The sequence below is a fragment of the Typha angustifolia genome, chromosome 13 (assembly GCF_048772165.1).
Source record: "Typha angustifolia cultivar Huaian chromosome 13, ASM4877216v1, whole genome shotgun sequence".
NCBI lineage: Eukaryota > Viridiplantae > Streptophyta > Magnoliopsida > Poales > Typhaceae > Typha > Typha angustifolia.
The window spans coordinates 3,709,638-3,735,837 of record NC_133251.1 but is presented as its reverse complement, the minus strand read 5'-3'; the positions used below and the strand labels follow the sequence as shown (position 1 = coordinate 3,735,837).

Here is a 26,200-nt window from a genome sequence, read left to right as displayed (position 1 = left end):
CCACAAAAAGGATGAAGGGCTGAAGGTCAAGAAAAAATTGATCTCATTCTCTTAAATCCCATTTAATATTCTGCTGTGTTCTAATACCTCAGCCGTGATTTAGAATACCACCCCGCTCTAGAACACCTCAGTTTTTATTTCTCTAGTGTTCAATATAGAAATCACGGTGTCCCTCCAGATTGTCTTAGTGTCCCTCAAATCTAACTCAATCATAATTAAATTTAAATTTTTAAGACACTTTAGACACTTAAGTTCTAATCGAATTTTGAATTGGCGATGACACTAGGCTCTCAACAACCTCTTCTCACTCATCATCAAGGACCACAAAATTATATTTATTGCCGCCATGTATTTAAAGATGATTATTAGGCTTGACCCGTCTAAACTCGACCCGAATCCTCCCGATTTTAATCATGCTAAACTCGACTCGACATAAACCCAAGATGATAGTGGACAGCATGGGATAAGTCTTTACCTATTCGGCTTGGCCCAGCCCAATCCACTACTGTTATTTATAGCTCGATTCATAATGTATACATATTCTTATAATTTTTTTAGTCATACATTAAATATTTAATAAATTATATATTAATATATAAATATGTTCTTATAAAAAAATAATAAAGTGTTTTCATATAAGCTCATTGAACTCAATCCAATAAGATATAATATTTTTTATTTTTATTTTTAACCCATTATATTTAACCAAGCTCAATATCTAATGAGCTTAACGGGCTATAACATTTTAGTCTGGCCCAAGTAATCAATGGGTAAAGCTGCGAATAAATATTTAAGCCTGATTAGTCTAAAAAGCTTTACTCAACTTGCATTACATTAGCTTTTGCTTTCTTTTTATACTCTTCTCCTTGGATACTTACACAATATAATCACAATATTTTAATACTAGCCAAGACCTTTCACTCTTTAGTTTTGTTTTAAAAAATTCTAGTATTTCTTTCCAGCCAAATTAACCAAAAGAACCACTGCAATCCAATTGTCCTAAAGAGTATGAATTTGATGTTAGTTTTTGTTTTAAAGTACCGATTGATGTCATTAAAAGAATTTCATCCATACGTTAGAACGCATTACTACCACAAATGTGACAGTAAAGAAAGAGCAATAAATGCCTCTAATCCTCTACCCACCTATTGCCACGTCCATGGCCGAATCACATCTCGCCAAGCCAGCAAATGAGCATCACGAATTAATGTAAAAACTAAAACAATTCGTGAAAATGATTTGCAGCCATTTGTATGCTGCCGAGTACCTGATTGTAGCAAACTTCCTGCATTGAAGTCAGCAGATAATCAACCGCCATTTTCCTCGTCTTATGAACCGCCACTTTCATGTTCTCGGAAACTCTCCCTCTCTCCGCGTTCGTGACTTCGACCCGAAGAGATCCAATTCAAAATCCCGAATACCATATTCGCATCTGGGATTCTCTATCCAATCTAATATCTTTTTCCCCATTTCCTGAGAATTCTTAGGTTTTAATTTCAATGGGGAAGCCGGAGCACGAAGGAGACGGCGTCTCCAGGCGTCGTAGGTGGGTTTGGGCGGTGGTGGGTGCCCTAATCGCCCTCCTCCTCGCCACTGCTGCTAGCTCGAGGAATCTCCCTAAGCTCTCCAAGAAGTCGTGCCAATGCCCCGTAAGATTTCCGATTCCCCCATCAAGTTGAGATATTTCTTGGTTATTACGGTATCGGTGGAATTAGTGAGATGGATGCGTTGGATCCGGTATGATTTGGGTTTTCGTGTGGTGGTTTGTTGGGATTAGTTTTGGAGGAGTCAGGATTCGAGGAAGTACACGGGTCTGGTCGAGGACTGCTGCTGTGATTATGAAACTGTGGATTCTATCAATGAGGAAGTGTTGCATCCGATACTTCAAGAGCTCGTGGCCACTCCGTTCTTCCGGTACTTTAAGGTAAACTGATGAGCCTTAGTGTACTTTTAGCTTTATTTACCGTTTTTTTAGTATATGTAGTTGGCCGTCAATCTTCCCTTGCTACTTGTGGAGGGTGTGAGACATATACTCGTTTGACTTATAGATATTGTGTGTCATTTTAACTATTTTTTGGTACGTATAATTGGCGAGAAACAAATTTCTTAAGAGGGGATTAGTACTTATGTCACTAAATTTAAGGAATTTAAGGAACTTAAGCAAGTGTATCAATAGAAATAATACTGTCTAATTTGTTCATTGTTATGTTTGGGGGTAGAAAAATCTGGTCTAGACAACATTTGGTTAGCTACCTCAACTTGACATAAAATCTTCTGAGATATAGCAATCTGGGGTTGAATTATTCTATGTTTTTGCCTTTGGAAGGCTTCTTGAAATGTATAGTCCGGGTGAGGATCATATCTGCATAACTTTCTAGTTTGTGCCTACAATTCATGCCACTGGAAAGGTACTTCTCATAAGTCACGAGTAAAATTAGCAAGCCTCATGCTTGTCGTGTGTCATCTCTTAGTATGAGAGGGAGGACGGAAAAAACTGGCTGATTAACTTATATTGAATTGAATAATTATGTGATCAAATGGTGTTATATTGATTGATGGATGTTTTGATAGATCTAATACTGGACTACATGGTTTATATTGTCAATATCGGCACTGTTATCGCATCTATTCTTTGGTAGAGTATGGTATCCTTTGACGTTTCAATGTTCGCTTTTCTGGTTTTGAATATATCTTCTCATTGATTGGTAGGTTAAATTATGGTGTGACTGCCCATTTTGGCCTGAGGATGGTATGTGCCGTCTTAGGGATTGTTCTGTGTGTGAGTGTCCAGAAAACGAATTCCCAGAGCCATTTAAGAAGCCATCAAATATTATATCTGCTGAGGATATGATTTGCCAGGAGGGAAAACCCCAGGCTGCTGTGGACAGAACACTTGATAGTAAACTTTTCAGGGGGTGGACTGAAACTGACAATCCATGGACATATGATGATGAGACTGACAATGGTAATAACTTTAGTTTCTTGTATGCCTTTCTATTATTTAGGCAATAGGATTGAATCTGTGATGATAAATGATGGTTGATCTTTTCTTTGCAGCTGAGATGACATATGTGAACCTCCAGTTAAACCCTGAACGTTTTACTGGATATACTGGTTTGCCAGCTAGGAGGATATGGGATGCCATTTACAAAGAAAATTGTCCAAAATGTCAGTTCAGATCCTTACATATTTCTATTTATCTTGATGCTGCTTTAGATGTCCATTATTTTGTTTCATTTATTATCAGTAAAAATCAGTCTGCTGTATATTGCAATTTCCATATTCTGGCTGTAGACGGCGGTCTGAGCCTCATAACCACGACAATACCAAAAAGTCCCTAAGCCTCATAACTGCTAAAGTTCATATTAATTTTGTTTACTGCCATATCTGGCACATTTGACTGTAGCCAGATTATCAAACAAATGTTCCTATGGATTGTTGAATCTTGTATATATATTGCTAGGCTGCTAGACAACAATTTTGTGTGACATTGCTGACTATATCTTAACTTCTATTTTTTCATTAGATCCTTCTGAAGAATTTTGCCAGGAGAAGAAAGTGTTGTACAAGTTGATTTCAGGATTGCATTGCTCAATTTCAGTACATATAGCTTCTGATTATCTCCTTGACGAATCAACTAACTTGGTATCTTCATTGCACCTTTGATGTGTTATTCGTTAGGATAGTGTTTCTTTAACAACTTATTTTCTCACATTCTTTCTTTTTAATGGTTTTAGTGGGGCCATAATCTTGAATTGATGTATGACCGTGCATTGAAGTATCCTGATCGTGTTGGAAATCTGTACTTCACCTTCCTATTTGTTCTTCGAGCAACAACAAAGGTAACTAGTTCTCTTTTACTTCTCGATTTTGATGTTTCACACTTTCAATATGTACTTTTGTGACTGTCTATAGATGACAGTGTACAATCTATTCGTTGCCTCTTCTCATATCCTCTTCTCCCCTTGTACTTTGAATTCCTCAAGAGTATGTAAACACTTTTTGACTTTTAGCAAGGGCAATATCCTCTTCTTCTCTTAAGATAAGACTTTTGGTTGTTGAGATTAAGATTGAATGACTATCTATGTATATCCTTCAGTTTAATCCACTAACATAATGAATAAATAATCGGAACTTAGATTCACTTCATCTGTTCCTTCCAGTCATAATTCTATGGTATGTGAGGTATAGCTGAACGTCGCTACTTTCTATGGTTTCTATGTTTGCATAACACTCTTATTCTTGACGAGTTTCAGGCTGCAGATTATCTGGAACAGGCTGACTACAATACTGGTAACTCTCAGGAGGACCTCAAAACACATTCATTGGTGAAACAGTTGCTCTATAACCCCAAGTTGCAGGCTGCTTGTCCATTACCATTTGATGAAGCCAAGCTTTGGCAAGGTGAAAATGGCCCAGAGCTGAAGCAACAGATCCAGAAACAGTTCAGAAACATCAGGTTTGAATCACAACTTTGACTTGTTACCTGAACCTATATGCACGGAACATGTTTAATTGACCAATTCAATATGCCTATTCTAGTGCATTGATGGACTGTGTTGGATGTGAAAAGTGCCGCCTGTGGGGGAAGCTTCAAGTTCTTGGTCTTGGGACTGCATTGAAGATTCTTTTCTCTGTTGATGGCCAAAACCATCCAAATCCACCTGTATGTTGTTCTCTTTTGTTGTCCTTGCACTTTGTATAAGTCTATTACAATGTCTCACCCTCCTTCCATACAAGTAATAAACTAGAAAGTGTAGAAGTTGTGCTCCATTTCTCTAGTAGGTAAGGTTACTTAAGTTACTAGTCAGCATCTTGTTGAATATGAATGTTTTAAATTTACTAGAGCATCTAGAACTTCCCTTATCATTTCACCTTTATATTGTTGAACCAGTTTGGGCATAACTAGATATAACAAGGTGAACAATTTACTAAATCATTATGTGATTTCCCTTTCCTGTATTGTTCCATCCTCATTAATTGTTACATGGGCATTCTTGTTCTCACTTCTACCTTTCTGAACTGCCTATGCTTGTTTGAAATGATGGAAGTATACTAATATATGTGGTTCTTTTGAGTCAGATGGGTGAAATTTCTTATTGTTAAATCTCCATTGAGTTCTATCCAAAAAGGAAAGAAATCAAGTTATGAGGGACTTATTGCATTTCTCATTTCGAACTTGTGATGAGTTATTTGTTTGTTGGGATAATGGCTTTCTTTCGTACTAGGTAGTTTGTACACTATTCATCTCTTGAAGCAATATCTGTCTCTCTACCACGAAAATATCCAGTGTTGTCCTGTTTACTTTTAGAAACAATGAAATGGTGTCATTTTTTAAATGTGTTTTTTGGAATTTTTTTATTCTTTAAACACATTATTGTCTCTCTATCATGAAAGTATGTTTCTTTTGTCAGCATCTTAGTTTTGGGACTTTATATTTTTGAAAATGAGTGTTATTCAACGACTTTGGACTTAGGCAGATAAGCTGCGAGTAGTAGTGGAACATGGATATTTAACTTAAAGATTGAGAGAAATAACATTAATGATCTTGGTCTCAAAAGTTAATAGAAATGATGTATGGCAAAAATAAATTGATAAGAAAGTATGCAATAAAATATTCAAGAACTTGAAACATACAGAAACCTATCTTCAGTACCTATCCATAAGTTAAAGAGTATTTGTATTTCTCAAAGCTCATTGTTATCATGTTAATGTTCTTTTCCTGATTTCTGATTAGGACTTTCTTCAAATTTTATAATGTTCTTTGTTGGTATATTTTCAGTTGCAGCTGCAGAGGAATGAAGTGATTGCTCTAGTCAACCTTCTCAATAGATTGTCAGAGTCTGTAAAGTTTGTTCATGAGATGGGGCCATCAGCTGAAAAAATTATGGAAGGACAGACCTCTTCAATTGTAGGCAAGAGCTTTCAATAGCAAAGCCGATTCAGCAGTTACACTAATGTTATACTCTCCCAATCGCTTCACCTGTATCAGAAATTTGATGCTGTGATATGAGAAAGCTAGTTGTTAGCGAGTTTGTATTTATTTCTTTTCCCTCGGTCTTGACTCTTATTTATGTTGTTTTATAGAAAGCAACTAAGGGAAACGCATTGTGAAGAGAGGAAGCAGAAAAGGTATAACAAGGAATGCAACGAGAGATAGATGACATGATTTTTTTGCTATATTGTTTTTGGTTTGACCTATTGTGGTCATATAAAAATTTTCCCTAGTTGTTATTCCCTGATATTGGTGCATTATCGTTTGGGTTGTCATCTTGTTTGATGATTCTATTATGCTTGGATATGTAAAACTTGTAATGCATGTCCAGCCTTATCTGTTTTTTTTCTCTTTCTTTAGTGTTTCTTTTAACGTTTTGAGAGAAGTCACAATTTTAAGGTATCCTAGTTAAATTATTAGTTATGGTTGAGTCTTATTGCTCATTAGTTCGATTCTTTCCATAAATATTGGGGTTAATATTTAGTTTTTGTCTGGTATACAATTAGCTTAGCCTATTAGAAAAAGTGAAAAATAAATAAATAAATAAATAATCCACTCATATTTGATTTTTGACCTTTTGTTTTAAGCCAAAGCCTATGAGGCCTCTTCTTTAAGTTTATCGGTGATTTCTAAAGCTGAAGGTCAGGCAGATTCAATCTTTGGAGATTGTTTATTGCTCCTAAACATATATGGATGTTACTCTGAAAAGCAACATGCGTTCGCCTCCCTACAAATGCGTGACTTCGCGGTAATTAGCTTCTCTCCATATAATTTGTATTTGCTAGAGCAGTGGGCAATGGAGAAAAAAGTTTAGATTGGCCTTAGGAGGCTTCTACTCTCCTTTATTGCATGCATCATTGGCGCTGGCATGTGGCACCTGAGGAGAGCTCGCAGTGAATACTACTTTCAACAACAAAACCAATGCCACCACTTAGCAACTGCTCTTTCCAACCATTTGCCATCGTCCATCGATCGTTGTGGAGTCTTTCGGCTCACCTCAGACAAACTTGTCCTCCTAAACCAAATCAATGGCGCCTTTGCTAAACGGTGTACGCTGTCCTCTCTGGACTGCTGAAACTCAATTAGGATGCGTGGAGCTTTCAATAATCCCTCTGTAGCCTCTGGCTCTGTTGCTACTGTAATTCATGTGAAAGCCAAACACGCACGGGTTGGCTGGCTTAGGACGGGATCAGGATTTTTCTTCTACCAACTTTCTAGAACTTTGTTTTGCACCCTTTTCTTGTCAGAGATAATAATGGAATCGCCATCTTATTACTAAGAAAAATAAAATAAAAATAAAGGGCTCTTATGCATTGTCACCAATATTTTATATTACACGACTTACCCTCTTCTCACGTAGATCGTCATCGTCAAGAGGAGACGCAGCACTACTCAACCGTAGATGAGACGGAAACTCGGGGGGTATATATATCCATCCATTCATCCATTTATAACTAACTGATCAGAAACGAAAATAACCGCCTAGTACGGCCTTGTACCCAGCCCCGCCAAAACCAGTAGGACACGAGTCTCTTTCCTGTTCGCTAGACCCTGAGGCTGAGCGAATCGCGTCGATATAAGCGCGCCTCTTGGAGCACTTCTCGCGACCGTCTTCCCCTTCTTTGAGAGATCAAGAGCTTCCCTTCTCCCAAGAAGAGAGATAGACAGAGAGAGAGATGGAGGTAGTGGCGACGATGGCCGAGACGACGAAGGAATCGAGAGTGGCCGTGGCGGCGGCGGAGCCGAAAAAAAAGAATCGCATCCAGGTCTCCACCAACAAGAAGCCGCTCTACTTCTACGTCAATCTCGCCAAGGTCTCTCTCTCTCTCTCTCTCTCTCTCTCTCTCTCTCTCTCTCTCTCTCTGCGTTTCATTCTTTGGTTCAGTAGAAACTTGGATTAGATGAGATCTTCTTTGCAATCTCTACTAGTCTTCAGATGGAAATCAGGATCTTTGCCCCTGAAATTTGGATCTTTCCATTAAGATTTTTATCGTAATAAGTTATGAATATTATTTTGTTCTTATATATATTGTTTCAAATATGGTGCTAAGTTTCTTGAGATGGAACGGTTTTCTTACGATAAGTCTATGGGTTAAAGTTTTCGTTTTCCTAGATTTGAAACAATATGGGTACTGGATCTCGTCGTGCTCTTCTTTATGGACTTCATTTTGTCAGAAATGATGATGAAATATGTCTCTCTTATCTATTTTTCTTTTGTTTGGCGATAAATTGCAACTTTTTTCTCTTTACTTCTCGGCATAATTAATTGCTTCAAAGGTGAATCATTCTATGTTTCGCATACTCGCGAATTCTTGAGATCAAGTGGATATATTCTGAACTATTGATGCAATTTCTTGCATCTTCTAATGTCACTCATGAAAAGTTCCATTTGGGCAGTTTCATCATCTTCTTTCTAGTGGAAACACTTTTGGTTCTGTGATTAATTATACATTTCTCATTTTCTTTTATATGAAATCGTTCTGCAGAGATACATGCAGCACCATAACGAGGTCGAGCTTTCTGCGCTGGGAATGGGTAATGATTCAGGATCTCATTGCCCTTCTTTATTTTTTTTTTTTTTTGACCATTTTGTCATTCAATTTCTTTATATATTATAAGAAGTTGAAATAAAGAAGTATCGAGTGAACTATGCTTTCAATCTTTTTTGTTGCAGTCTTTTTCCTTACAATCTTGAAATAAACTCCTGGATATGCTCTTCTTTGAGGTTCTCTATTTGATAGTTTTAACATTGCCTTTCTTTTCTGCTACTATGTCATGAATGATCAAACCTCTCATCTTCGCATTTGCAGTCTTATAGCCTATTCATAGATGACTATTGTTGGTTCTCACTGCTCATTGTTTCTTGTACCCTGGCTATTTTAGATGAATAGAATTTGTGTTAATTTTTTGCCTGTCATCTTCTTCCATAACTTGTGATTCTTTTGCATGTGTTCCTTGTGTTCTTTGATGAATGTGGTCCTTTAATGTGGGTTAATTTTCTTTCATATGGAAAAGTAGTTAACTTCTTTAATTCCTACTGTATCTACTTTATCTAGCTAAATCAAATCAGAGAGTAGAGAAGAAATCTGTTATTACGATCATACGCTAATTTTATTGGTTGTGTCGTCTTGAATTTTGTTACAGCTATTGGCACTGTTGTCACGGTTGCTGAGATCCTGAAGAACAATGGCCTGGCTACTGAGAAGAGTAAGAACATAAGACTTACTCCTAATAAACTCCGTGTTCTATCATAAAGATGACTCAGTAAAGTAGTGAATGTTGAGCGGTGACTATATTTTCCTCCTCAACTTGAGCAGAGATCCAGACATCAACTATTGGAACGAAGGACGAGGTCAAGGGCCGCCTAGTTCGGAAAGCAAAGGTGCGAGTCCATTTCTCAGCTTTTCTCTCTTTTGAACTGATGACTGTTTCTAATTGTCTCCTATTCTCCTGATTGCAGATTGAGATTCTACTGGGGAAGTCGGATAACTTCAACGACCTTGTGTCCGCCGGCAAAGCTGCCGCATCAAGGCACTTGAACAGGAGATCAAGGAATGAAGGATGATGGCATTATTATCTCCAGGCCTCATTCTTGTTTCATGATTTTCTATTTGCAGATAGTGGTAAAACATAATTGGTCACTTGCAGCCAAGGAGCCCAACAGCATAATAGTTGAGCTGAGATGTCTCTGTACAACTTAAACTAGGTGTTGCTGACTGATGTCAGCTACAATAGAAACTTCTTCTTAAGATCTTTTCTTATTTTTTTTTTTTTTGGTCAGTCTTGTCCAGTAGTCCTGCCCCTGCTGGGATATACTTATGGCCTAGCACTTTTTGTTGGCATATCTTGATATCATCAGTTGAGGCCAACATGAATCGTATACAGAATCTGGAAAATGTTATATGTAGTATTTCAGGGTGTCTTGTCATTCTTTAAATTGGTACCTTTGAGTTTTTGAGATGTAAACTGTGAAGCTTTTACTGCAGTTATACCTGTAATTTTCTCTGATTTTATTTGTCGCTCTGGAAGTAGTTCAGTATCTTCTCCGGAAATAATACTTGCACATAAGTTGATAGCGAATGCTTCTGCAGCATTAGTTTCTAACATCAGTTGATTAATCTGACTGTGTAACATTAATTTATCTTTTTCCCCAATTTTAATCTTGGCAGTGACTAAATACAAATTTGATCTGGTAAGTTAGGGCAGCAGACTCTCTGCACTGCTGATTGTAGTAATGTGCTGCAGTCAGCGGCACCTGGTACTTGGAAACTTATGATTAGCAGTTCAACAATCACTAAGGGGAAATGACTCAATATCATATTCTTCGCCTACCCAAATTGGTTTTACCATGGAGAATTACAGCCATCAGTTCTTGAAGGATATATGATGCAGGTAATCCAAGTACAGAAAGAAACAGGCATCATATCAACTATATTAGCTAATACCAATAGTCTTGGCTGCTTCGAATTGATTTTATTAAGGAAAGAATCGAACCACAGATTTGCACAAGACAGAGAACTGCAGAAACTCATTTTTTTTCTGCATCAAGACTGTTGCTCAACTAGCTTTACATATACAAGTTATCTACAGTTTGTCTTTCACTTTGCTGATCACAGGAGAGATTTCTTGATGTATGTATGTGGTCAACAGCTTCAGCTTCATCTTGCTCATCGTCACTTTCATTGTCATTATCCTGATAATCATCAATTTCCTCCTCGGTCTCGTCCTCATCATCTTGGTAGGCCTCAGCTCCATCATTTTGGTCACTATCGATGTCAAGAACACTATCAAAAGTATCAAGATAAGTATCTTCATCCTCATCCTACAAAGAAAACGAGAAGATCAACTTTGGAAATGCCATTCACTTGGTATATAGTAGATAAAATTAATGACGGTGTCTATAATCTACACTATAACATATTTGCCTAACAAGAAAATGGTTAGCAGAGATAACTTCTGCTTTCCCACAAATGTCAAGTCCCTAAGAGGAAATCATCTGCAGGTCTACCTTATGCACACACATCCACATACCTCTGTGTCTTCCTCTTCTGTGGAATATGCAGAGTCCAGTTTGGCATACAAGTTCTCATCCCCTTGATCTTTTACATTCTCCATTTGGGCCTGAATTATTCCGAGTTTGTTAAAAAACGTAGACAAATATTATCAACATAAATCATATGAGTTAAGAACAATCATAATATACCGTACCAGTTCAGACTTCAACTGCTCCACCCTTTTGTTTAGATTTGTGATATGCCGATTAAGAGCCTGGAATTAGGAAAAGGGGGAAAGAGAGGAGGCATCAGAACACACACGGATATTATTTATGATTCTTTAGATGCCCACATAGAGTTTGAAGAGTTAACACGAGAGAAGAGAGAGAGAGCTAATGCCATTGGAGAAGCTTCATTCAAAAAGTTAAGGAATTCCTAAAAGGTTAAGGCATTCCTGGAGTTTGGGGATAGTGCATATCAGTCTCCACATCCTTTCTACTTCTCTCGCTGATCATCTACTGCAATTGGCTTGGTGCACGACATGGGATTGGACATACAAATATGGCTCCCCCCTTCTGTATATTACTCTTGATTGAATGAAAATCAGAATAAGTATAGCTATGAAATAAAACTTTACCTCATGCCTTTGAAGCTCGATAGATCGTGCTAAAGCCTTCCTCTTTGTCAACAGATTCTTGGGTCTCAGAATTGGGGGTCGTTGATAATCCTTACCACGATACACGATAATGGCAAAGCCCTTGGAGATCTTATCCACAGAGACTAAGATCCCCCTACTCTCAGCTTCTAGTGACAATGCAATGTTCTTGACCTGTGCAAAAGTCTTTGCCTTCACAATAACCTTAACCAATTCCCTATATTTCCAATGCAAGTGCATATTTTCAACTGTACCATCAAAAACTCCTCTCCTACCTGAAAGCATTAAAATAATTAAGACCGAAAAAACTTCCTTCAGGAAAGGAAATTAAGACTAGAAATATCAAACAGCAAGTAAAACCACCTTACTGAAATTAAACATGTAAAGAAGCTCATGGTGAGGAGTGGTGAAGTTGGATTGGTCAATAGGAGTATAGATATTGTAAACAAAATGGACACAGTGCTAATCCATTCCTCTTAGCATGAAAAATAAAGATTTGTAGTGGAAAAAGAAAAGAAAAAATGACAAGCATATCCTGCTACGACAGAATATACACGCAAAGACAGTTTTAACTGAACGGTTTAGAGGAAAAATACCCAGGAGCAAAAAGGCCTTCATCCTCAATCCAAGTTTGCGAAACATGAACCTCTCTTCATCAGTAATTGTTTCAGGCACTTTGGAAGATTCAGCTGGCCTCAATGATTCCTCCACTTTGGCTAATGTCTTCTCAGCTTTCATTATCTTCCTTTCAGCCTACGTGTCAATGAAAATTTTAAATTTCATTGCAGTAATGCAAGAACATGCATTTTGATTCAGAGTTCATGCACAGAAAATACTAAATGACACTAAATATGTGTAACTCATTCTCCAACATATCTTAATATATGGTACCAGCAGAGCAAGCTATAACTTTCTATCTTTTTGTAATAAGTCAAGCTTTTACTTGAAACAAAAATAGAATATTGTAAATATCAGCATAGTCTTCACCTATGCTTTCCCTTAAAACCATACTACACTAGCCTACTTGTAGACAACAGACAAGCAACGCAGAAGTACAAAAAGATCAGTGACCGATTCTATGCTGTTCACACCAATAACTCAAATTCAAGATACTCACAAGAAAAAGCTTCCTCTCTAGCTTCCTCACAAGGTCAGCATGCCTTGCCATTTCTGTAGCTTTTATCATCTTGTTTACATGATTGTCATCCACTCTACTTCCCCATCTAGCATCAGCTTCAAGTGTCTCTACAAGAGTACCAGCCGCACTAGGCTCTTCAACTGTCTCAATATTGGAAAAAATTGAAGAGGTGGCTCGTACTCGTGCCTTTTCTTCTTCATCTTGCATGACTTTTGCTAAAGTTTCCCTTTCAAGTAATGCCTCTGTGACTTCTGGAGACAAAAAATCCTTCCCTCTGTAGAAGACAAGGTAATCCTTGTTCCTTGAAAGAATTGTACCCCCTGTTAGTTTCTGAAGGCAACCAAAAGAGAGATTAATTTCAAACCATTCCTACAATTGAAGAAGGAAAGGAAAAGGAATGGGTATAAAAAATCCTTTCGGTACTTGTAAGATTCACTAAGCATCTACATAATCTCCTATGATAACAATTCTCCTAGATACTAAGTAAAGATTTTTTGAGTTACTTTAATATCTTCAGCCATTCTTTCACTACTTGTAAGCTGTACTCCTCGCTTCAAACCAATCTTTGCAATTGAACTTTCCTCCCACAACTTCACCATTGCGGCAGCTAAACCTTGATGTTGCCTATTTCTTCCTATAAGATGTTGAATTCACCAATCAGAAGGGAAAAAAGGGAAAATGGGTAAGAATGAAAGGGAGTATGCGTACCAAGTGCAAAGTGAGGAGGTAATACTCTCGCAAGCCTCCGTAAAGCAGTAGCTTCCTTTAGTCCAAGAGAAGGTTTTACACCATATGGGAGAACCCTGAAAGGTGGTTTATAATCTGGAACAATCCCTGGAAGCAAATCAGCATCTACAGGTAATGGATCACCTCCTGGCCAATCACTATATCTAGGACCTAGACCATCTAATAGCTTATCAATTTCATCTTCATATTTGATCTCCTGATGTAATTCATTTTTGTTTTCCTTCTCAGCTGGAGTTGTCAGGCCTTGATGAGGATCTGGTGCATTTCTGAGTCTATGATACTCAGTGGGAGCGGGAGCCACAAGTGAATTATATGAAGCTTTGCTGGAAGAACTCAAACCAATGCCTTGAGTGCTCTGATATTGTCTTTTAAGTGGCTGAGGAACCTCATAAGTTACGCCTCTATATAAAGAAATAGAAGTTCCTGACCTCCATATCACCAGTCCTCCTGTTTTTCTCTGAGAATATCCAGCAATAATATGATGTCAATGAATAGGTTTTGTGATGAACAGTATGTAGATGAAGAATTAGCCAAGAAAAAGAAGGTCCATCAATTTATGACATGACAAAACCATGTAACAATCAAACATAAGTAACAACGTGATGCATCCTATCATTTCAAGAGATAGAAACTAAGTTTAATATTGAATTTGATTGATTTATCAAGATAAAGAGAAAACTCAACTAACACCAGCGATCATGATAGCGTAAGAAACACAAGGACGACTTAAATAATTTCACAACTTACCCATGTATTAACAAATCCATGGCATCTATTCAAGAATGAAAAGATAAGTCCACTGGTGGAGAGAGTAAGTAGGTCCTTTCGGACTCCCATGTCAAGGAATAGCCTTTTATCTTCATTCAATGCTAAAATTTTAAATGTAAGTTGCTTTTGACTCCAAAGGAGAAGCTCAGGATTCTATAAGGATATAATTGTCTCAATTCATGAATATACAGAAATAGATATGCTTGAATCATACATAGCTATGATTATCTTGTTAGTCTTATCATATATGCTTGAGTTGAACCTAAGAACATACAATAAGCAGTTACTATGAACTGAGTTTCAGAGTTACATTCAGTACTTACACTTCTGTTAGCAGCAAAGGAATGTTATATGCAAAACATCATAATCTTTTACATATAAATCATGCAGTACAGCCAAGAAGTTCTGTAAAAAAAGTGAACAGGGAGAAACAAACCTCTAGTATCTCATGCATTCGCTTCATATTAAGCGCTGGTGGACCCTCACACTTGAGCCTCACCACCTCACTCGTGTTCCACTTCTCGTGTATCAAATCCACAATCTCCTTCGTCACCCCTGCACCTCCAATCTTAGTCTTCGATTTCATCCTTATTGCCATATGCCTCAGCCTCCTCAATTCCCCTTCCGGTAGGGTCAGCTCTGCTAACGAAGTCCTACCCTTCTTCTTCCTATCCATACCTAGTTCTCGTCCACCTCCACTCCCCTCCGAAGCCTTCTCCCACGGAAACCGCACCTCCTCGTTCAAATTTAACGACAATCCACCTCTCGAATCGGGCAAAATTCCATCTTCCGCATAGAAGATGTCCTCCACCGACCCCTTTTGTGGTAAAGGCCGCTCCTTTCTCTCATCAGAGTCATCAATGTACCCAAACTTCTTCAATTTTTCCACAATCTTCTCCATGGTACCACTCCCAGTACTTCTACTAGTACCCATCTCGTCGTCATCACTAGAGAACCCATCTCGGTAATCGAGCACCTCACTTGGCCGCTTCGGAAGCACTCTGGTTTGGGAATCAACCCAGCTCCGGATCCAAGTGGACTTGGAAGAGAGGTCGTCGGAGGTGAGATTGCGGCGGTAACTGCTGCGCCTAGGAAAAGGAGACGATTTGGGATAAGGGCTTTGGTTATGGATGGAACTGAGGTGGGATTTGAGCTTCGTGGATGACGAGAGACGGAGGCAATGGAGGCGGGAGAATGAGGTGGACAGAAGAGAATCGAAGAGATACGAAGGCTGGAGCTGGAAGGCGGGAGAGATAACCATTGGATTCGGATTACAACCGAAATAGGAAGTGGAATTGGAGCAAGGATTGGAACAAGGAAAAGAGGAGTAGAGGGTATTGGATTTTTTTCTTCTTAATTTCTTCTTTGAGGAGGAGAAGGGTTTAAGAGTTTCTTTTTGGGTTTATCTGTAAACTACCCTTAACAATTACAAGATATTTTTGAGGCCCATAATGCTATGAAAGCCCAATGGGCCGAACTCCATTCCCCCCACCCATAGCAAGGCAAAATTGCAATTTAAGCTCTATAGTTTAGCTCGATTTTAATTTACTTTAAACTTAAAAATATTAAAATCCTATCGTCCAAACTAAAAATCAAATTATATTTCTACAAGAAAAATTAAATATTTTTATATCCCAGCTAATAGTTGACTAACAATTATAATTTAGTTTAAAATTTAGAAAAAAATTAAGTGCTTAAGTTTAAAGTACATAAAAATATATTAAAATTAGACTAAACGGAAGGAGGGATAAATTCTAATTATTCCTAAAATTAAGACAGCAGAGGAGCAAAAGATCTAAGATAGACACAAGCATAAAGAATGCCTAATTATGTATTAATATGAAAGAAGGTATTAACAAATATATAGCTCCAAAATTTGTCCCCATAGTCATGAACTTTGGGGTTTGGTTCAGCTGCATCAGGTTGAAATGGATATAACTTTAGAAAGAACAGAAAGGAAGTTACTTTTAATAAGAGGAGTCTGTGGGTGTAATAGGAAAGGAAAGGGCTTTTTCAGAGTTTTAAATGTCCACTTCATCTCAATATCAGTGGGTTGATGTGAAGTATTTATATATCTCTTGACACAGTCTGATCAGCATATATATATATATATATATATATATTCTTGGTTTTGAGAGTTTATTTACTGCAATCCTGAATATTGGATGAAGCTAAAATTAGAATTTATCTTAAAAACCTTGTATACTTTTAATTTAAGTATGTAAACCAAACGTGATCTTAATTAAAAATATAATTATAATTTTTTTCATCATATTTGGCTAAATTAGAAGTCTAATTTAAATATTTTTCAACGCAATAAAAATAATAGTAATCAGATTTTAAATAATAAATATATGATAAATATATTACACAGACTTATGTTTTTATTATATCTTTGTTATTTAAAATTTGATTAGTATCATTCTATATGAATTAAAAAGCTTATATAATTCTTTAAAATTTTGTCTCTTATAATAAGAATCTTCAAATTCAAACCTCAAATTCAATGAAAAAAATATACAATTTAATTAAATATAAGAGTTAAGTGTTTAAGTTGAAAGTATGTAAGAGTTTTATAAAATTAAGCCTAATCTAGGGAGGGTAAAGCTTAAGTAGCCAAATAATGTAGATTACTAGTCATTACTTAACTAAATGCAGGCAGGCAGCTAGAGATCGCAAGCGATTAAGTTAATTATCCTGACAACTATTATTGAGTTAGTTGTCTGGTGATTTAACATGCATGCAACTACTAAGAAATCTAAGAAATAGTTTGGAAAGGAAGCAGAGAAAGGAATAGTCTATGCCCTCCAATCATCATTTCGCAAGTTGTAGTTGTACACACGTTACAATTTGGGTTAAAACTATACACCAGACCCAGTGCGTTATGCGTATGTTGTATTGTTTTTCCATTGCATTATCCACTATATATATATATATATATATATATATATATATATATACCCCTAAGTTGAATACTTGGCCTTCCTGAAGTCAAAATGGAAAGGAGAACAAAAGACAACTCCGGCGAGAGAAGAGCAATGCCACCACCTCCTCTACCACCGGACACTCCGATCAGAAGGCGGCCGCTATGGCACAACTCCACCGTCGGCGCCCGTCACCGCCGCACTTCCAGCCTATCCTCCCTCCCACCCTCGACGCCAACCACAACCAAAGAAACGGTCGACAAACCACCCGACGACCTCCGCCTCGCCGTGCCGCCCGAACCGGAGATCCATCTCAACCCGGCGTGGCCCGACGCCGTCATCAACCTAATAAGAAGATCCAACCTCAACCCAAATTACCACGACGACCCATGCACCATCCACCGTGCGCCGCCGCCGCCGCAGGACGCAGCCGGTGATGTTTACCTCCCGAAGGCCGTCTGCATCGGCCCTTACTTCCCCTCCTTTCGCCACTCGCCGGCGTTCCGGCACACGCAGGACTACAAGTGGTGGTGCGTCCAGAAGCTGATCTCGCGGTACGACGGCCTCGCCGAGCCCGACCGGACGCCGGTGTTGATGCAGAGGTGTTTGATGTTTCTGAAGGCCGTGGACGCGCAGCTCCGGCAAGCGTACGCGGAGTCGATATCGTTAGACAACGACGAGCTCGCGGAGATGATGATGTTAGACGGGTGTTTTATTCTCCATCTCTTGTTGAAGAACTCCAAGGAGATGGACGAGAAGAAGAGGAGGGAGTTAGAAGAAGGGAGTAGTGCTAGTAATAGAATAAACACTAGTACTAGCCTAGCAATAGGTAGGCCTTGGATATGGAACATGGTCATCTTTGACCTTCTACTGCTCGAGAATCAAATCCCTTTCTTTGTTATCTCGATCTTATTCGACGTATTCAAGATAAAAGACGACGATGGCGTCGATCTGATCGCCTGCGCGCTTCGCATGTTTGATCAAATTCACCCTCATCGACCCTCGCCTGATATCCGTACGTGTGGTAGTGTTCAAGTTCATCATCTGCTTCACTTATATTACTTGTCTCTTATTCCATCTTCTCAATCAAACAACTACTCCTCTTCCAAGCCGCCGCCGCCGCCTTCGTCGTCGTCGCAGAGGATACCGAGCGCGACGAAACTCCGAGAAGCCGGCATCAAATTGCGAAAAGGAAAGGAATCACTCAGCTTCTTGGATGTCAAGTATAAAGACGGTGTGATGGAGATACCAACTCTAGAAATCCATGACTATACCATCCCATTATTCCGAAACGCCTTAGCACTCGAGCAATGCAACCCACGTAGCTTGTGCTACATAACGAACTACGTTGCCTTCATGAATTGCTTGGTAGCCAACGCCATGGACGTGAGATTGATGGATGCAATTGGAATCTTAGTGGATAAGAGGAGTAATATTAACGAGCAAGAAGGGATCCAATATTTCTTTCATCAGCTTTGTCATGGTCAGGCTAGTTATGATTCGGATGAGAACTATCTCCGAGGAGTGCTTGTGGATTTGACTCGGTATCATGGACATTCTAAAGACGACAAGGAATGGAGAGGACTCGTCCACAACTATTCTACCAGCCCTTATGTTGTCTTCTCTATGGGAGCTGCCATTGTTTTCCTCATCCTTGCTAATATCCTGCAAGCTTACTTCGCTGCCTACTCTTGCGTTCGATCTCCGCAGTGAGTTTATATTGATGAATTATTCATTTTGTTCTAACTTTACACTTGATTAATTTCTTTTGTATGATATCAATGCTGCGAGAGTTCTAATTTAAGGTATTCTTAACTTGCCATGTATACAGTAACCTTCTAAATTTTTTTGAATACAGTGTACCAAATGGCAATTCACCCTACATACTTAACCCCCTCTAGTTCATATCAAGTTGTAACCCTTAGTTAATTCTTAATGGAGATATTAAAAGAACTAATTGTCTCGGGTGACAGAGATAGTTTGACTAATTAACAATTTATTTATGACGAAAAATATATATTAGTGATAATAAATTGGTGTTGATTTCAGTATTTGCACTTTTAGTTCTATAAGAATAAAGTTTCATAATTGTAATTTATTTTAGACTACAGGGAATTTAATGCTTAATTTAAAATATAGGAATAAATTGAAATTGAACCAAATAATATCTGTTTGTATGTTTATCAGCTTCTAATGGGCTTGATCCGGCCCAACCCAATTAAAAGTGTCTTAATGGATGCAAATTGAATTAAAGAAATAGCTTTAAAGATGGAATCATTATTAGTCCAATGTTTTTGATTGCTTTAAGCAAATGTGGAGTATACATGCTTACAATTAAAGAACTACTAGACTACGTATCAATTATATATCCTTTATTCGACATCAAACTAATCACCAAAGTCGACTAACTGGCAGTAAGAAATCCATCAGCATAGCCACCTTCATCATTGTCTAGCTGCGAGATTAACACACCTTGATCCAAATCTAGCCCTCTGCTAGAGCACTAATCGATGATCCTGACCGTTAATTGTGCTGATGTAGCAGTATTTGTCACCTGTATCATAATTAATACAGTAATTTTATATATTCGATAGCTTAAGCTTTTAGAGCTTTACTTGGGCCCAGCCATACCTCTGTCGCCACGCAAGCGGCACGTCAGCATCCCACGTGGCACAGAAGGCGCTGACAGCACTCAAATCCTATTCTAATGGTGATCACCGTGGTGAATGATGGAGAGAGAGAGATAGAGAAGGTTCCATCTATAGATGGCACCTATAGAGCTTGGATTCTTTACAATTAGTTATAGTTGTAAGTAATTTCGAGAATTAACTTGACTCTATTTGGCATAACCTTATTGGAGTTTCCAGAGATGGGGAAAAGAAAAGATATCTTCTGCCACCTTGTACTTCCAATGATTGTGGTCGATTTATGTCTTAGATCTGGTTGAGATTTAGCAAAAGACACACAGAAAGGAACGAGTTGTGCAACAACCTAAAATAGAATTAATGCATGGATGCCTTGTATCTAATTAAAAAGGTTGTTGTTTGATTGTCTTACATGGCTTTGAATCTTTATCGAAGTTAATATAGCCCATGATTTAATTTTGAGAGAAGTATAGTCCATGGTTTATTGATGTCAAAACTCACATTCGAGAAGGTATAAATCCTTTTGTTCAAATAGCTAGCTAATTAATTAGGGGTTTCAGCTATTGATGGATAACTTTTGTTTTGAGCCCTCTAAACCTTTAGATAATTGAGACTATTAACCATTACTTACCAACATTAATCAACTACCCACGTTGAATTCAAATTTGAGCGTCGATTGCACAAATTGTTAGGCTTCTTCATCCAAATCGAGAAGTCAAAAGTAACTTTAATTGTTAGAAACAAGGACTTGATATGCTAATGACTTTTGAACTCAATTCAATTTCCCTATAGGAAAGATTGCTCTAGAATATGTTACATGTAATAGTCAAACACCACCTTAATCCTCAAGAAATAGAAATATAGATCAAGATAACAATACAATAAACCAGACACCCATTACTTTCCCCTTGCAATTAATAATATTCAAGATCAAATGTTTATTCCATTCAAATAGAGCATAAGTCTACAATGATGCTTCTACTGAATTACCCTTAATTTATTCCATACTTCATTCATAGGGTATTTATTACAAGTTCATGTCGATTATTCATCAATCATGACAGTCGACGAACTGGTAATCAACAGTGAGATGGCCATTAGCAACGCCACTTCCATCAGTATCCAGCTGCGCGAACACTCCCTGATCCAAATCCAGCCCTCCATTCGAGCACTGGTCGATGATCCTGACCGTTGCTTGTGATCCCGTTGCAGTATTCGTCACCTGCACACGTGTATTACTATATAATCTAAACCGATTGATTTTTTTAATTAATTAAGCCTAGCTATAAATAAATATCCTATTTAATTAGAGCTATCCAGGATATGTTACCAGTAGGCATTTGCCACATGCAGCTTGGCCGGTCGGCCCGACGGGCCCGCAGAATGCAGTCCAACCGTACTTTTTCCGCCATGCCAGCGGCATGTCAGCATCCCACGTGGCACAGTAGGCGCTGACGGCCCGGAGATCCCAGTTGTTCTTCGCCGGATAGTAGTAATTATACGTGGCGCGAACGTTGTTCGCCTGCTGTGCGGCGGCGGTGGTGGCAACAGCGGCGACGATGCATAGGAGAAACCCTAGAATTACACTCCGTCTTCCCATGGTTAGCTATCACAATTGTTGGTATGGTGTGGAATGGTAGGAAGTGGTATTAATTTATAGAGGAAGTGAGAGGGTTGAAGGGGTTAAGGAATTATATGCCATGATATGTGATATGGTTTTTTCTAGATGCATGCGGTGAATGGGTTGCTTGCAAGACCAGCTAAGTCCGTGGAGAAAATGTGGAAGATTTGGGCAAATGAAGTGACAAAAGAGTCCACTATTTTTGGTCATACTTCGATATATATAATTATTAGGTTCAGGAAAGAGACACGAAGCTGACATAGACTTTGCCATCTATCTATGTTGGATTCTATCTCTTACTTATAAGTCTTGTGGAGGAAATTAAATGAGCCAGAAGGCTGATAAATCCAACATATAGAGTCATCTCTTGGATCGATGGAGAGAGGAATTATTGGATGCATGTTTCAACGTAGTGAGAGGACTTCTGGACCTAGACAGCGGATTTTCTGCAGATAGGCTAATAAAAGTGGGGATTCCATTGATCACGTAGATCTTAATTTAAGTTAATTAATTAGCTTATAAAGCTTAAACCCAGTAATGACATCTGTGACCATTAATTCAGGGTAAAATATATCGGGCTAGATATTCATCAAATGAAGTGCAAATTCTAGGATATATAGGAAGCTTCCTCTCGTCCACCTTCTGATCCAATACTTAGGCATATAGATGTATCATAAAGACTACCATAAAATATTATAATGATATAATGACTAGCATTCCCAACACCATTCACATGGATTCCTCCCCCCTCCATGGGATCATGGAATTAAATGAGACTCAGTAAATTAAGTATTCGATCATGAGAAAAACAAGATTAGGTATGTAGAGATTCTCATATTAACAAAGTGGCACAAATATTAATCCCACAGAGAATATGATCACGTAGCAGGTACACCAGCAACATACAAACATTAGGAAATTAACAAGCTTATTGCTTTGAGTTCTTGAAACTAAAAATTAAAAAAAGAAAATCAAAATCAAATTTCTTTAAACAAATATGAACTTATCTTAGAGCTAAGAAGCAGACACAATTATTTCTTGTTCTCGATCGATGCTCTTCAGCTTCTGCTCTTGAATTTTTCCATTGCTCTTGGTGCTGCTAAGAAACCATCATCGTGAGTAATATATTGAGATTTGTAAACAATTAATTTGGACGGAATTAATTTACCAAATCCGATGGCTTCTGATCCTTTCATTATCCGCAAACGCTTGCATGAATCAACAAACATCCTGCATTAATTTTGCTTCAAGTTAATCACATCAATTTAAATAATTTTGGAAGTAATATAATTTAATTAAAGATCTAGAAGACTTACTCCCAAGGGACATCACCAACAAGCATCCAATCACCATCTTTGTCTTCATAGGTAGGCACGTACTCTGAACCATTTAGAAGAAGATCAAATTAACTAGCTTGCTCTCGTTCACAATTAATCCCTTGAGATCCACACTTCCATTCACAAGTGATTATAATAACATTGGCATAATAAATAATTACTTTACCGTTTGACTTCATTTATATAAAAATTAGTTCTCTCTGTGATCGATCGATCATGTATGGGTTATGCTTAATTACAATTGGGTAAAAGAATTTAGTATGTCTCCTAGCCTGAGCTGTCCACCTATGCATGCATAGAAACAAGCAACCTCAAATTTTGCTGGCATGAATTGTTTTTGTTTTTGTGGGTCCAAAATTAGAAGAAGAAGAAGAAAAAAAAACACCCACTAAAAGTGGAATCAAAATATATTTCTATAATGCATGTAGGCTGTAATACATTGTCACCCACATGGATTATGCTTAATTTAACATACAAAATTAGCATCAAGTTTTGGTGTAATATATATAATTATGAAATGAAAAAAAAAAAAAAAGTTGGAAGAAATTTTCTTTGATTCTTACCTGCTGTGAAAGTGCTGAACATTTGCTCTAATGCAGTGGAGAGCTCGTCGTAGGATTTGTACATCTTGAGGTCTACCTTGCGAAGGTACGGCGCGCCGTCCATGCTAACCTTCACAAATGCGGCGCCGGCACCGGCGCCGGACTTCTCCCCCTCGTCTTTCTTTCCCTTGTCGGAATGGACGGACATGATGTTCTTCCGGAACGATCGGACGGGTGGCCAACCTACCACCTGTGCCCTAAGTTGAACAGAAGGTGGTGGTATACATATTATTCAGTTAGTTTGATATCTGGTTGTTTGGAGTATCTAGAATCCTAGCTAGTTCTTCTCTTTGTTTGATTTAAAGTTTGGTTATTGCTTGCTTGATACTTTTGAACCTTCTTGAGAACACGTTAAATATAAAAAGTCAACTGAGAAGCTTATGTTATGTTCTACCGATCTATCACTTTGCCACCCTTGTTAACATAAGAGTAGAATGTCGGGATAATTAATATCCAAAACAAAGGTAAGGGATTAATATATATATACATATATAGCCTTGTCAAATTGTGTCTAAGAAACTAATTATTTCGATGAATTTTGATATAGAAAAAGAAGTTCACGGCAATATGAACGTACTTAGGAGCAGGAGGCTTCTCTTCATCATCGGCGGAAACAAGAAGGTTCTTCTTGCTCGGCGATCTCTTCACGGCCTCCTCCGCCGCAGCACCCTCGGACCCGATCGTCGGAAGTTTTAGCTTCCAGTCGATCGTCGTCTCGGCGAACCCTCTCTTCCCTGAGCTCTTGCTTCCTTCTCCATCGCCGGGGAGACCCAGCCGGAGCTCGGTCGCCGCGAACCCTAGCTCCTCCCTCTTCTCCACTGCCACGCTCGCCATCGATCCAGATCCGATCACTTCCACTTCCACCTCCACCTCCACCTCCCTCTTCTCTCTCTACACCTTTGCTTCTAGTTGGCTGCACAGCTAGCTTAATTAGTTAAGTGAAAAGAGACATCAAAGTAGTGGAATGGAGTTATATATATATATAAAGAGTAGTTATACGTGCCTACCTAGCTAAAGCCTCAAGGTTGTCAAGGTGCATGGTAACGTGATTGGCCAGGCCGGTGGGGCCATAATGTGGGTTGACACGTGTCGTTCTATGAGCTTGGTTTTGCGGGGTGTGTCATCGATTACGTAAAGGCATGATTTTGGTGGGCCGACATTGAGAGTGCGGGCCGAGGAATCGGCCGACAAAAGGTATCAATCGCCGATCCTAGCGGAAAAGTTGATTCCCGGACGCATTCACTGGCAGTTTGGCGCGATATTGGGAAACGCTGCACGAGAAACGGGGAGGGAAACTAATTTGAGTCTAAAGATTGTATCTAATTTATTTTTTTTTTCTTTCAGAAATTTATTAAAAAATCCAATTTTTTTAATTATCATTCACACTTTAATATCATATAAGAGATATATAGTAGTTTTTTTATTTTATTTTTAAAATTTAAAAAAAATAGTAAGTCATATGAAAAATATTGACAAAACTTACGGTTATTTTTGATAAAATTTAATTTTTTCTTTCTTTCTTTTTAGATCACCCTATACTGTATAATATATATTTTTAATTCCTGCATATCGCCTTATAAAATGGGTGATAAAAAACAATGAAGAAGAAGAGAGGGTGTAAAATTAAAAAAGGATTCCTCTTCGCGTGTGGGCCCCGATAGCCGGGGCCACGTCAACTGCGGTGTGGGGATTGGATCCAAGTGGGGACTCAAGAAGGAGGAGGATAGAGGATCCCTACCACGTGATTGGGTGTTGGCTTGTCGAGCCCACGCCCCATGTGCCGCCCTCCGTCGGTGCCGCGTGTCCCCCTCCGCAGCCGTCCGCCCCCCAATTTCTAAATTCGGGTCATCATGTTCCCAACCTTAGATATTTCTTTTTATTTGTTTAAGTAAAATAAATGGCCAAGGCCAATAGTAGCTACTTGGAGATCACTATACTATTCTGTAACTCCTACCTTACCATCAACTTCTTCTTGTTTATTTCCTCTAAAATAAAACTATATTGATAATAAAAATTAAACGAGTAGCTTACAGAAGGGACATTTGAGAGGATTTATATAGTTGAAAGAGTTTTAAGTGTAATATATTCTGCACATTTTATAGTGGACATGATGATTAGAGACTTTAAAGAAGCACTAGAAGATCACAAGATATCACATTCCCCACCTTCTTCTGCTTGGTTACTTAGGCAATACTCTATATATCTTGTGCATCCATTTCTGGGAATTCTGGTAGGCCAGTAAAAGATAATATACATTCTTATAGTGGTGCTGTTAATTGCTTTATAGATCACAATCCAAGATTTGAATATGACGGTTTTGAACTTTTTGATGGTTGATGTGTTCAAGTTGCAAGATGCAATAATGGCATAGGTTGGCAAACATCAAAGAGAAGGGATAGGTGGATGATGGGACTATCAATGACAAGGAGGCAGTTTTCCATTGCAAGTGGTGAACTGTGGTCCAAACTTCCTCAAAACTCCCCTGCAATTGTGGAAACTTCCCAAGTTGGTCTGTAAGTCCAGACATCATAATTGGACCAGTTCATGCAGGTGTAGTGCAGCACTATGAGGGGTTTAAAGCATTCAGTGGCAAACAATGACAGCCAGATCCATTCATGACCAATGAAACTGTCTTCTATCTCATCATTTTATATATATTTCTTTGATACAGGTATGTCGATTTATAATTGAATCTTGGAGATACAAAACCAAAGTGGTCCCTTTAACAGCCCATGATATGGTTGCTATGATTTAAAGCCATCTTAATTGGATTG

At 38.3% G+C, this 26,200-nt stretch overlaps 5 protein-coding genes and 1 pseudogene across 6 annotated transcripts; 3 read left to right on the top strand and 3 right to left on the bottom strand.

Moving 5' to 3' along the window:
* Positions 1–1,331: 1,331 nt before the first annotated feature.
* On the top strand, positions 1,332–6,348 carry LOC140772852 (endoplasmic reticulum oxidoreductin-1-like). 2 transcript variants are annotated; one of them, XM_073115073.1, is made up of 10 exons: positions 1,332–1,649; positions 1,778–1,924; positions 2,710–2,965; positions 3,058–3,168; positions 3,527–3,645; positions 3,738–3,842; positions 4,257–4,459; positions 4,543–4,666; positions 5,783–5,915; positions 6,088–6,348. In XM_073115073.1, the coding sequence occupies exons 1-10, from the start codon at positions 1,500–1,502 to the stop codon at positions 6,096–6,098; spliced, it is 1,359 nt and encodes a 452-aa protein (XP_072971174.1). In that variant the 5' UTR covers positions 1,332–1,499; the 3' UTR covers positions 6,099–6,348. The 2 variants fall into 2 exon arrangements, with proteins under 2 accessions (XP_072971174.1, XP_072971173.1); XM_073115072.1 differs by having other exon boundaries at positions 1,334–1,649; positions 5,783–6,348.
* A 1,250-nt stretch (positions 6,349–7,598) lies between these two features.
* On the top strand, positions 7,599–9,946 carry LOC140774649 (uncharacterized protein At2g34160-like; annotated as a pseudogene).
* Positions 9,947–10,448: 502 nt separating this feature from the next.
* LOC140774292 (CRM-domain containing factor CFM3, chloroplastic/mitochondrial) lies at positions 10,449–15,670 on the bottom strand. Its single transcript, XM_073117220.1, has 9 exons — positions 14,734–15,670; positions 13,491–13,986; positions 13,286–13,416; positions 12,762–13,112; positions 12,241–12,397; positions 11,627–11,919; positions 11,204–11,263; positions 11,027–11,116; positions 10,449–10,817 (listed from the first exon to the last, which is right to left on the bottom strand). Exons 1-9 carry the CDS (start codon positions 15,556–15,558, stop codon positions 10,563–10,565), a joined length of 2,658 nt encoding a protein of 885 aa, XP_072973321.1. The 5' UTR covers positions 15,559–15,670; the 3' UTR covers positions 10,449–10,562.
* Positions 15,671–17,293: 1,623 nt separating this feature from the next.
* On the top strand, positions 17,294–18,934 carry LOC140775119 (UPF0481 protein At3g47200-like). Its single transcript, XM_073118382.1, has one exon. The coding sequence runs from the start codon at positions 17,294–17,296 to the stop codon at positions 18,932–18,934; it is 1,641 nt and encodes a 546-aa protein (XP_072974483.1).
* Positions 18,935–20,787: 1,853 nt separating this feature from the next.
* On the bottom strand, positions 20,788–21,510 carry LOC140774981 (pathogenesis-related protein PR-4-like). Its single transcript, XM_073118189.1, has 2 exons — positions 21,197–21,510; positions 20,788–21,088 (listed from the first exon to the last, which is right to left on the bottom strand). Exons 1-2 carry the CDS (start codon positions 21,464–21,466, stop codon positions 20,918–20,920), a joined length of 441 nt encoding a protein of 146 aa, XP_072974290.1. The 5' UTR covers positions 21,467–21,510; the 3' UTR covers positions 20,788–20,917.
* Positions 21,511–22,301: 791 nt separating this feature from the next.
* Positions 22,302–24,365, bottom strand: LOC140774980 (auxin-responsive protein IAA13-like). The gene is made up of 5 exons (XM_073118188.1): positions 24,004–24,365; positions 23,388–23,623; positions 22,804–22,867; positions 22,656–22,717; positions 22,302–22,583 (listed from the first exon to the last, which is right to left on the bottom strand). Exons 1-5 carry the CDS (start codon positions 24,258–24,260, stop codon positions 22,546–22,548), a joined length of 657 nt encoding a protein of 218 aa, XP_072974289.1. The 5' UTR covers positions 24,261–24,365; the 3' UTR covers positions 22,302–22,545.
* Positions 24,366–26,200: the final 1,835 nt, after the last annotated feature.